The sequence below is a fragment of the Globicephala melas genome, chromosome 10, assembly GCF_963455315.2.
Source record: "Globicephala melas chromosome 10, mGloMel1.2, whole genome shotgun sequence".
Lineage (NCBI taxonomy): Eukaryota > Metazoa > Chordata > Mammalia > Artiodactyla > Delphinidae > Globicephala > Globicephala melas.
The window spans coordinates 74,559,219-74,572,508 of NC_083323.1; the positions used below are offsets into that span (position 1 = coordinate 74,559,219).

The window sequence follows — 13,290 nt, forward strand, 5'->3', positions numbered from 1 at the left end:
AAATTTCCAGCTATAATATTTGATCAAAGAATAAAAATAATGCATAAATGAGTCATAGAGAATTAAATATTGCATTCAAGTGACTTCCAGAGATTCGATGAATTTCCTTTCAGTTGCTCAAAACAAGTCTTGATTTCCCTGTCATTATTTAAAAAACTCAGAAAACCATTTTGTGTGTTATATGCATTAAATATATAATATATATATTTTATATATATATATATGCATGCCAAGAACTTCTTAATTCCAGTCCTTAAGACAATATAATGCCCAAGGTAAGGGCCTAGACATGACCCAGTGACATGGGGCATGTTTATAATTTCCTCACTCAGGTTTTATTCAGTTAATGAGTTACTTATTAGGGCAAAGGTCTAATATGCCACCTTCCTCTTCTACTCTTTTTTCCATAATAAAACACCTCATCATACCTAAAGTGAAAAAGGTGATGCTTTTGATTTGATACTAAAACCGTTCATTCGTACAGACCTTTGCTTATGTGCCAACTAGGTTCTGTGGTTGCCTAAGCAATATTTAGTAAAGACCTTGCAGGTGGTCAGTTGATCCTGAGACTAAGTTGAATAACAGGTAAATAAAAGTCCTATAATAATTTCCTAAATTTTAATTAAACCCAGAGTCATCCTGTTTATAGATACAGAACAGTTCTCAGAGGCAGTTATATTTATGCAGAGACGTGGTTCTCTGTCCACATGTAGAAAATTTATGCTGGACTGTGTTTGTAAAATGATAAAGCATTGTTTGGCTCTATTCATAGGTATATTTTTGTTCATATGGAAAATTAAATAGAACAGTTTTTTTATTTGGCTCTATTTATAAGCTATATTTTTGTTCTTATTAAAAATTAAATAGAACAATTCCACTCAGGTACAGCAGTGGAGCCTCGTTACATGTTGTCTAAGTTCTGCTGGCCACAAGTAGCTTTTTGGAATTCACTTCATACCTTCAGTTTGAAGATTTATTCCCTAAAACAAATATATTGTGTGCTTTTTTAAAATTAGCACTTTAAAAATTCACAAATAGTAAAATTGTCTTTACTGTGGAACTATTAACTTTAGAATTCATAATATATACAAGTAGATTTTCTTTTTCAAAATGCATCTGTGTTAGGATAATAATATTTGCTTCTCTTTTAAAGGAATCAAAAAATTCAATATTTACTACGCTAAGAACAATACTTATTAGCTTATTTCATTTACTGAGTTGGAAAGAATTAGGAGCAGGCCTACAACTTGTAGGTTAACTCACTTACAAATATCCTTTACCTTAATAGATGGTGTTGTTATGCTCATTTTACATGTGAATAATTAGAAGTTTTAGTTTTCCACGAATAAACTCTCATTGTATAATTGTAACAGAAAAGGATACTTAACCTTAAAAAAATAAGGCAATTATTTCAAGATATACATTTGTTTAGACTGTTTTTGTTATATAGACATACCTATAAATTGTTTTTTTTCTAGTATATTTAAAAAAATAATTTGGTTAAGAGCTAACTATTGTACCTGATGTTTTTTATTTGTAGTTGAATTAATTTTACTCTATTTTACTCTTCCTTCTCCCCATAATAAACTGTTATTTTATATACCATCCAATATTGCTATTGATTTCTGAGTTTGTCCTCTTAGTAAAGTTCAGGCATCTTGAGATTTGAGAACATGTTTAATTAGTTAGTGCTTAGTTAGGTCTTGGGCATAGAATATTTTCTTGAAAAATACTTGCAGAATTGCTCTGAAGTTTAAATGGAATTGCAATTTTCCTGTTAGAGAAAGACAAGTCTGAGATGTCATTTTAAGAGATTAACTGGCTGTTCAGTATGGGTCTTGGAATGCCAGTTGAGTATAAAAACTATAATGGTCAAGAAAACTGTAATATTCATCTTGGCCACTAAGCACAGTTCTGTGCTAATAACTATATGAGAAGCCATCTTAAAATTGGAAGGTGGCTTGTTGAGCATAAAATCAGAGTAAGCAGCGTTGTCGGATGAGCTAATTGACTATTGTCATCAAGGGAAGGTAGCTTGATGCATTTGTCTGTTTTAAGAGATTAATATCAATGACGATTGAATTATAAAGGGTGAAGTCAGGGAACCTTTTCTCCTGGATGGTCCTGGAAAGGTGTTACTAACTTCTTCCTTATCTACTCCTATTGCAGGCTTCATGCAAAATATGCCTCTTCCATTAACCTAGTACTTCTTCATACAGGTTAGAGTTTAATTGATTGCGCTTTAGCTTTAGTTATGATATTTCAATCATACTCTTAAGTCCAGACATTTTAATTGGAATTTGAGATGAGTGGTTACTAGAGCAAATCATGCAATTCACAGATTAAATTTTTGATTAGGTTATTTCTTCAGGTAAGTTTTCTGACTAATGCACTGTATTTCTCCATAATTTCTTTTCAGGAATTTGCTCTCTTCCTTGTTTAGCTTCATCAAGGTTTATAGAATAGAAAGACCTGTTCAGGATTTTTATAATGTTCAAGTTCAACATTCCATTATAAAATTGTAGGCATAATGTTAAAGGCATCCTAACTCGAGCAAAAGACAACCTCATGGAGGGAAGAGTAACCTTCCTATATAAAAGCTGGTGAGGGGTGGTGTGTGTGTGTTTTTTTAAAGTGCTTTATATAGAAAACAAAAAAATTTTTCTGTGACTAAGTACAGTTATGTTTGGCCTCCTATCCTAGTTCTCTTTGTTCATAGCATAGGCGGCATCTCTCTTCACATTAGTCTATAAACAAGAATTTATTTTATGTCATACTCTAGTGGCTCAACGAGTAGGTATAATGGGAGGCCTTCTACATTTCCAACAGTCAGGAAAACAAGTTGTTTCTCCCTGACTTCTCCAGACAATGTAGCATTTTGTAAAGAACAGGAAAATCAGATTCAAAAGGTTGACTTCATTGGAATATTCTGTACTGGGCTGTGTGGTCTTATTCATTTACTCAGTTTCTCTGACCCTCAGCTTCTTTTCTTTTTTTTTATACAATAGTCTTCACAATAATACCTCTCTTTTAACTTAATGTGAAAGTGCTTTGTTTCTAATGGGATATTAGGGAGGAAAAAATCTTGCATTCCTGTCATCAGTCCTAACTTTATGATGCATTTTGATAATCACTGGTCTTTTGCAGTGATTCTTATCATGTAAGAATATTTGCCTTTTACAAACTTGTAAAATCATATAACTTTGAGTATAGTAGTCTTTGGGGAATTAAATCTAGTCAGAGATAGTTTATTCTATTTTATTCATATGATCAAATTATAGCTGAAATTTATTGTCAAACAGCAATGGGAAAGCTAAACTGCAAAGTTCAGGGACTAAGTTATGAAGAGTTTATGGAGTTTTTTCCCCCTCATATTATAAAGGGTCTAAGGTTTTTTGTTTGTTTGTTTGTTTTTGACCTTACCTACTGTATGTTATGGATCATAATTGCTAGAAGAAATAATGTGGCAAGTAAAGTCTATGATTAAGAATATTTATCTTTATTGTTGATAGAAATCCATTATTTTGTATTTATGGTTAAAGATTGTAAGGTTTTTATTTTTTTTAAGATAAATAAGGCACCGAAATCACATTATTTGCTTTTAAATGTGTATAACATAGTTTTTGAGTCCCAAGCACACTGCAATATTTGCACTGTCATCTCTCCTCGACTTTAGTGAACTCTGAAAGAAAGAGCTGAATTACATTTTTTAGGACACTTAATGAGCAAAACTAGACACATAGGAAAGGCTGGAGAATTTCCATGTGAGCGGAGAGCTACCTTTATAAATATATAACATAGTATATTCTCAAATGGAAATGTTTGAAATTTACTGTTTGCCAGTCATTGCTGGAGTCATAGTGTCTGCTTAGGGGACAGAAGGATTATTTTAATATGATTTCTGACTAGTGGTCTTTGACTTAATTCCAAATATAAACATGTCTGATAGTTTCTTTCTGGGAATATTTGAAGGTGTAATCCCATTTTTTTTTTTTTTTTTTGTCTGTGCTGTTCTGTTGACTGTGTTTTTATTTTCTCAGTGTATAGTGATTCCACAGAAGGAGTAACTTTTAAGAACCTGAAATATGAAAGGCTATCAGGTTGATATGAAAAAAAGCCTTTCAAATAACAAGCACGGTACAGATAAATGCACATGAGTGGTAGTCCTGGTGAAAGAATACAACAGGGTAAACATGAGATTTTTATTATAAGTATTAAACATAAAAATGTAATTTAACTATTATAAATTATTACCAATTAATGGAGGATGAATATGAAGCACAAATGTAACTTTTAGAACTTTCAAGTCATCATTCATGTATATATATATTTATATAAATATTTTGGTATTATATTCATCTAACATTTTCTCTTTTATTCAACAGAAATCTTCTTGACAGAGACACATTTTCTAAATCTGATCCAAGTAAGTATCTATTACTTGCTTTTTTTTTTTTTTTTCCGGTACACGGGCCTCTCACAGCTGCGGCCTCTCCCGTTGTGGAGCACAGGCTCCAGACGCGCAGGCTCAGCGGCCATGGCTCACGGGCCCAGCCGCTCCACGGCATGTGGGATCTTCCCGGACCGGGGCACGAACCCGTGTCCCCTGCATCGGCAGGCGGACTCTCAACCACTGCGCCACCAGGGAAGCCCTATTACTTGCTTTTTGAAATAGTCTACTTATTTTACTTGATTTTTCAAAAACTTGTTTGAAAATCATAGTTCTTATTTAAATATTTGTTTTGAAGCCTAGAAAGCAAGATGGAGTATAGTCTTAGGCCCTGCATTCTCATCTACTTGGGCAGTACTCTGGCTAAAGAGAGGGAATTGCTTAGCATTTTGAGAATAAGATGACAATGCAGATGACTGCAATGTAGGACAGTTCACTTTGAAATTAAACCTCATTGTATAGCCATATGGTAGAAATTATCTTTGAAAGACAACTGTAATGGGCCATAATTTTATGATCAAGTCAGAGTAATCATTTTCCTTTTTTTGTGAATAAATGCAGTATATAAAGGCATGTACAACCAAGTGAATTATATAATATCTTGAATGAGCTGAAGTTTTTGATTCCTAATTATATATATTGAAAATTGGAGATAAATTGTAAAATGAGACAGTTTAAATTAGAAAACAACAGAAATAATGTATAAATCAAGTAGTGAGTCCAAATCTTGTAATATTTAGAAGCTGATATCCAGCAGCTCTCCATCTCTACAAATGTGTGAACCTGTGTGGTTTAACTACAGGAGAGAGGTTTTGTCAGTTGACAGAAGAATTCTTGAGGTAGTCACTGGAGAAAAGGCATTAAACTTTGTGGGTATTAAAAATTCCTGGGGCCCATTGACAAGTGGGTGGGATATTTTTATACATTAATCTTTACCCCAAACTCTTAATCTCCCTTTTTTGCAACTTCCTTTTGTGGTTCATAGGATTTCTTACTTGTTTACAAACATTGAGGATAGGAGTTGCAAATATTAAATGTGGCATATGATTTGCTCCAGATATCCTTCCTATGATGGTTTTGAGCATTATAAGTATCCTAGGAAGAGCTTGACTTATGACTGGTAACATACTGAAATATTTCAAACTGTTTAACCTTAGTTAAAAGATTTTTTTATCTATATCTGTAGCATAATGCAATTGAAGACATTAGCAAATAATTGTTATTTTTTTTTTGTGCCTAGCTCTATACATGCTAAGTTCTAAAGACCTGATATTGTTTCTTGCTTTTTTATAAAAAATTTTCATCATGTGATGATTTATTAGCAATTTTCATGACAGAGTAAGGCTAGGAACTAATTTTAATATAGCTTTTGTACAGCTGAAAAATAAATTGGATACATTTATATCTGATATTTATAAAAAACGTTTAGATATATTTATTTTTTCATCTTTTGTAGTTTGTGTCTTGTATGTACAAGGAGTTGGAAATAAAGAATGGAGAGAGGTAAGAATTTGAATTAAAAAAATTGTGCTGGAAGATATGGTATAATGTGATCAAGATGATACTTTCCTGTTTTTAGTTATTTTAGTAATTTTCTTATAGATTTATTTATTTTTATTTATTTATTTTTGGCTGCATTGTGTCTTTGTTTCTGCTCGCAGGCTTTCTCTAGTTGGGGCGAGCAGGGACTACTCTTTGTTGTGGTGCGTGGGCTTCTCATTGTGGTGGCTTCTCTTGTTGTGGAGCACCGCCTCTAGGCATGCGGGCTTCTGTAGTTGTGGCACACAGGCTCAGTAGTTGTGGCTTGCAGGCTCTAGATCTCAGGCTCAGTATTGTGGCACATGGGCTTAGTTGCTTCACGGTTTGTGGGATCTTCCCGGACAAGGGCTCAAACCCATGTCCCCTGCATTGGCAGGCAGATTCTCAACCTCTGCACCACCAGGGAAGTCCTTCAACCCAAAGATTGAATTCCTTTTTTATTTTATTTCATTTTAATTTGATGAAAGCAATCTTTGTGTTTTGTTCTTAATAATCCTTAATGTTTAGCTCATTTATGATCTTTCTGTGGAATAATCTACCCTTGAATTTGTATTCTCCTCAGTCTTACATAAATTTAATGTGATCCAATTCTTACATAATTGAAGTTTGTGGGTTTAGTCTCACTTTTTGAGGTCAACTGCTGATTTTATAAAATATTGCTTTAAAGTGTTTTAAAAGTGATATCAATTATCACCTGCTTTTTGACAGTTAATAACTTGTTATTTGAAAATAAAGTAGAAACTCAGTTTCCTAATACAAATACTTTGTGTAATGGAGTAAGAGCAAGGAGGCAGAATTACTTTTTTCATGGTTAATAATTTTATTTATTTATTTTTATTGCAGTATAGTTGATGTGTAATATGTTTCAGGTGTACAATATACTGATTCACAAATTTTAAGGGTTGTACTCCATTTATAGTTATTATAAAGTATTGGCTATATCCCCTGTGTTGTATAGTATATCTTTCTAGCTTGTTTTATACATAATAGTTTTTACCTCTTAGTCCCCTCCGCCTGTATTGCCCCTCCCCACTTTCCTCTCCCCATTGGGAACCACTAGTTTTGTTCTTTATATCTGTGAGTCTGTTTCCTTTTTGTTATACTCACTAGTTTGTTGTATTTTTTAGATTCCATGTATAAATAATATCATCCAGTATTTGTCGTTCTCTGTCTTATTTCACTTAGCATAATACCCTCCAAGTCCATTCATGTTGTTGCAAATGTAAAATTTCATTCTTTTTTATGGGTAATATGCCATTTTGTATATATGTGTGTGTGTGTACATATATATATTTATATCTCACATCTTCCAGTCCAAGAACATGGTATACCTTTCCATCTGTTTATGTCATCTTCAGTTTTTTTCATCAGCATCTTACAGTTTTTGGGATACAGGTCTTTTTCCTCCTCAGGTAGGTTTATTCCTAGTTATTTTATTCTTATTGATGCAATGATAAATGGGATTATCTTCCTGGTATTTCATAGATAGTATACAGAAATGCAACAGATTTCTGTATATTTGTATCCTGCAAAGTTACCAAATTCATTGATGAGCTCTACTAGTTTTATGGTGGCTGCTTTAGGTTTTTCTGTGGATAATATCATTTCAACTGCAAACAGTGACAGTTTTACTTCTTCCTTACCAATTTGGATTTCTTTTATTTTTTCTTGTGTAATTGCTATGTCTAGGACTTCCAATACAATGTTGAATAAAACTGGTGAGAGTGGGCAGCTTTGTCTTAGAGGAAATTCTTATAGATTTATACTGTTGAGTATGATATTAGCTGTGGGATTTTCATATATGGGATTTTCATATATTTTCATATATGCCCTTTATTATGTTGAGGTATGTTTCCTTTATGCTCACATTCTAGAGATTATAATAAATGGATGTTGAATTTTGGGGACTGTTAAAGGAACTGAGATAAATATCCATAATGTATAGAACCAGGCATCTTGGCCAACGAAAATCCTTAATGATGAGGCTTTCTTATTGCCTAAGCAATGAGATGTAAGTTTCTTATTTAATATACAGTGTTTTTCATAACAATAATGACTCTTGTTCTAAGCCCTTTAGAATACTGACTAATTTAGTTTGCACAGCAACCTTAAGAGGTAGATGCCATTTGCATCCTTATTTTACACATGAAGAAATTAAAGAACAGAAAGCTTAAGTGACTTGACCAAAGTTAGCCAGTTGTAAATAATAGAATGGGGATTTCAACCCAGGCCATTTGGCTCTATAGTTCCTAATTTGCAGAATCCTTATCTGACTCCAACCTTCACATTCTGGTTTTATTAATAGAAAGAAATTCTATAAATTGATCTTTGGGTCTTTATTCATATCTTCTTCAGCTTGACTTTGGATGAAAAACAAGTAAGAGAAGAAGCCTACTATTTAGGTAAAATGGCATAATATTAAAATAAATCAGAAAACAGAATATTTTACTTATTTATTTTTTTCTCTTCAAAGGGGTAGAATGTATAAGAGGGAATAATATGCAAAATTGGTATAAAAACAAAGTAGAAATTGAGAATATGATGATAAATAGGACCCAGAATCATATAGAGGGGGTAGGGAAAAGATGGACGAAGGTGGGGAGATACCAGTTAAGAGACAATTTCAATAGACAGCATTTCAAAAAAATTAAAAGTGTTAAGAACTAGAGAATAGTCTGGAAGAATAGAAAAGGAAGTGTCAGATGCAGAGACAGCATTTTGTAGGTAAAATCCATTGTATATAGCATCTAATTGAACTAGCTGGATAAAGAAAAGGGGTGAAAAAAATGAAATACACTGTATATATTACTAAATCCCCACCAAATCATTTGAGAAAGTCAGTTTCTTTACATTGAGAGCCAGTATGGTATACAGTGGTTAAGGGAGTACACTTGACCTCTTAGTGACTGTTTCCTCATCTGAAATGTGGGGAATTATGCTAATGATTCTAGCTCACACAGTAGTTATGAGGATTAAACTAACCACTGGACCATGACTGGCACATAGTAAGCACTATATGATTAAGGCTACCTTGGTTCTCTAAGAGATCAAAATACATTTTTAAGAATAACAAAACTAGTAAGTGGCAGGTAAGTAAATTCCTGCATTATAATATTCTGTAAAATTCATTGTACAAGCCCAACAGTTGATGGGAAAATGACCTGTGGGATTTGCTTGGCCTCAAACCTAATATGATGGTATGGTGTTGCATAACTGCTAAAAAGCTAATGCAATCTGAGGATGCATTGATGGATGTGCAATGCTTACATTAAGGAAGATCATGCTGTTATGTTGAGCTATATTAAATTGTCATTTTTGTAGCTCAGAGTGGTTGAGTGTTGGCAATTTTATGTGATTCAATTAAATACTCTTGTATTTTGCTCTCGTAGGAGCAAATCTGGAATGTTTGTTTTCAGTTCTCCATTTGAGATCATTGAAATGCCATATATGAGGAGGGCTACCATCTTGAAGAAAGGGATAGACACTATGTCATATTAACGGAGGAATGTTTAACCTGAAAAATGCAGACACTCTGAGTAGTTATAATAATTGTCTTCAGATTCTTAAAAGTATTTTGATTTAGACATGGGGGTACAGTTACTTGAAGTTGAAACAAGAAAGGAGGAAAGAAAAAATTTGGCTCAAAGGATGAAGAGACAAAGGCATATATTTTGTTCACTGTGGGTGAGACCTTTGTAACATTTAGAGTATTCCATGGTAGAATGGGTTTCCTAGAACAGTATCCTGGAGCTAGAACTATAGTGGATGTCCTGTCCTGTATTCAAACAGGGGTTGGACTAATTCATCAGGAAAAAAACTGGACTTAATTAGTTCTAATTACTTGCAACTCTGATTTTATGATGCTATAGAAGTCATAAAGAGTTTTGCACTCATTAATTCTTCCCATTATCTTTTAAGTACTGAGCATATTTTACAAAATAATAACAAGAACCACTCTAATAATTATCCTCAGTGTATTTGGAATTAGACAAGTAAAACAATATTTTAGATAATTTAGTAAAAATTTAACATATATTCATCCATTTATCAATTTGACCTGTATTTATTGGGTGCCTATCATGTAGCTGCAGTGGTGGAAAAAATTTTAAATAGACAGTATTTTTACCTCAAGGAGCATAAAATATAGTTGAAGAGTTTTACCAGCAACTTCAGTGTGACTATACAATCCATTTACTGATTTAGGTATCAATACTGTGTCAGTAACATAGTGGTCATGTTTGTATTTGAATTTAGATGTGTTCTGGAAAAGTATGTATTCACTAGCCACATGATTTTATGTTCTGGGATGAATTACTTTTATACAGTAAGGAGAAATTAAAAAAAGAAAAAAAAATGGGTTTCCCTGGTGGCTCAGTGGTTGAGGGTCCACCTGCCGATGCGGGGGACACCGGTTCGTGCCCCGGTCTGGGAGGATCCCACATGCCGCGGAGCGGCTGGTCCCGTGGGCCATGGCCGCTGGGCTTGCGCGTCCGGAGCCTGTGCTCTGCGGCGGGAGAGGCCACAGCAGAGGGAGGCCCGCTTACTGCAAAAAAATAAATAAATAAAAATTTTTTTAAAAAGCTTAAAATATGTGGAAACAAATACTCCAAATAAAGTGATAAAAAATTATTTAAAACTGTAGTGGTAATCTGCAGTTTAAAAATTATATCTGACACTATTACAATTACCTGCATACAAAACATTCTATCTAATGATTGTGAATTGTCAAAGTAATTTATCTTTTAAAACTAAAACAGTATTTCAGTGCATAATAATTTGGAGCTAGAAATGATAAAGTGCCATGAATTATGAAAATATGAAAACCTCTTAGTGATGAATGGAAATAGCAAAGTCATGTCCCTAAGGATGCACACATACTTGGCTTTGAGAGGTTCTGAAAATGTTGCAATTAATTTCTTTGAGTTAAATTTTAGTTATCCATAGGTCATCTATTTTGTGAATTACTTTTAAACATTTAAAATTACGGAGTTGGTTCCTGATTCCATATGTTAGTTATATAATGAAATGAAGCAAGCTGAAGTTGTTTATAACCCACAGTGAGTGTACTTTGGAGGCAAATATACTGCCAAATGCTGATTTCCATAGTTTGACATTGTCTCTGTTCTGCACTGTTCCATTGATATTGAGCTGTTTTAATATTTATTCATGCCCATGCTGAATAATATATGTATAATACGTAAACACACACATATTCAGAAAGGATAAAATTTTTCATAGCTCAGCTTAAATGTTACTTTACCTGTTGACCTTTTCTAACCCTCACAACTAGAATTTCCTCCTTTCATCTTTTTGAAATCCCATAACTTAAATATCTTTCTTATGGTCCTTGTCACCTTCTACTTTATATCATTCAACAAACATTAAAGACTTTTTTGTGAACCTATTTTCTTCTGTGTCTTCACTTCTTAATTCAGTGCTCCTTAAAGGTCAAGCTCCTCCCTACAGCATTTAGGATAGGGCTTTTGTGCTTAGAAGATGCTCAGTTAATATTTGTTAACAGGAGGAATTTGAGGATACCCTCAAATATGGGCACACACTTAATGATTGTGGTTTCAGAATTTATGAGTTGCAAGCCTCCTTGTAGATAATTCGGTACAAAGGTCACATTTTTCATATGAGAACATTCACGTGGCATGCGAAGTACTTATGAGAGCTCAGTGCTTATTCTGCTGCTTTTTATCGTAACTTTTACTACATATTTAGGAAATTGAATTATAGCATTCATTGAAAAACATGCTTTTTACCTCTTAAAGCTTAGGGTGTACTCATTTCATTCTTTTTTGCTCTGTGGAAATAATAGAGTGAAGCATCTATAAAGTTATTGATATAGGAAAGAGGAAACTCCCCATGGCCTTTAGGCAGTCACTGTTGCTAAACCACTGAGGGTCCAACTTGGTTATTGACACTATCTGCACTATTGGGTTCATGCTGCAGAGCAGCTGCACGTTTTTGTTTGGTTTAGTTTTATTTTCTATTTTATAAAAGAGACTTTAATTACAATATACTGCTGAGAATTCAGTCTGTAGAGATTATATTCCTCTGGTAGACATTTGAAGGATTCTTACTATATGTATCCGCTGTGATTGAGGGGATGATAACAGAAGAGAACTGAGGAGAAGTTGTGTGGCATGTGGTTGAAAGAACTTTGTTAAACCAATATTTTCTACAGAAAGTATAGTCATTCTTAAGGCGTTACTGCTTTAGCAAAAATTTGTTGTGTGTCCCTCAGGAAAATACCATATTACACTCATTTGGATTCCTAACATCAGCCATACCAGTTTTGGAAACAACTGTAGATTGGCTTTGAAATTTTTCTGTTTGGAAAAGGACATAAAATAGTTTTACAGATATTTCTGGTCATAGAGAATTAGACGTTTAGGCTTAATGTAATTGCCTCTGTTTATAAGGCTAAATTGAAGTCTTAGCTCTATCGATATTTTATGTCCAACTGAACAAGAATTATACTTTCTTTTTTTTAAAATTTCACTATCATGTTATCTGTTTTTTTAATAAATTTATTTATATTTTATTTATTTATTTTTGGCTGTGTTGGTCTTCATTGCTGTCCGCAGGCTTTCTATAGTTGCTGCGAGCGGGGGCTGTGCTTTGTTGCAGTACACGGGCTTCTCATTGCGGTGGCTTCTCTTGTTGTTGAGCACAGGCTCTAGGCACACGGGCTTCAGTAGTTGTGACACGTGGTCTCAGTAGTTGTGGCTCGCGGGCTCTAGAGCACAGGCTCAGTAGTTGTGGCGCACGGGCTTAGTTGCTCCGCGGCATGTGGAATCTTCCTGGACCAGGAAGATTGAACCCGTGTCCCCTGCATTGGCAGGTGGATTCTTAACCACTGTGCCACTAGGGAAGTCCAAGAATTATACTTCAACAGAACTTTTCTGATTGTTAGCTGAAAAACAAATCCAGAATAATTTTCTTCTCGAACTATTTTTTCCTGTTTGGCTTTTATTTATTTTTTATTTTTCCAGCTTTACTGAAAGGTAGTTGATATAGAACATTGTGTAAGTTTAAGGTGTACAACATACTGATTTGATATATGTATATAGATATTCTTTCTTTGTGTGATGAGAACTTTTAAAATGTGCAGTATAGTATTGTTAATTATAGTCACTATGCTGTACGTTACATCCCCAGAACTTACTTATCTTTATATTATAACAGGAGGTTTTTACCCTTTGACCAACTTCACACATTTCTCCCACCCCCCACCCTTGGCAACCATCAATCTGTTCTGTTTCTGTGACTGGCTTTCTTAGATTCCACACATA

The 13,290-nt window shown here is 33.8% G+C and overlaps 1 protein-coding gene across 1 annotated transcript in view; it reads left to right on the forward strand.

Moving 5' to 3' along the window:
• Nucleotides 1–5,965, forward strand: part of LOC132598031 (uncharacterized) — a 51,661-nt gene extending 45,696 nt beyond the window's left edge. The window contains exons 3-4 of the mRNA XM_060306972.1: nucleotides 4,386–4,426; nucleotides 5,907–5,965. Coding sequence (XP_060162955.1) covers nucleotides 4,386–4,426; nucleotides 5,907–5,965 — 100 coding nt within the window. The remainder of the gene's footprint in view (nucleotides 1–4,385; nucleotides 4,427–5,906) is intronic.
• The last annotated feature ends 7,325 nt before the right edge of the window (nucleotides 5,966–13,290 follow it).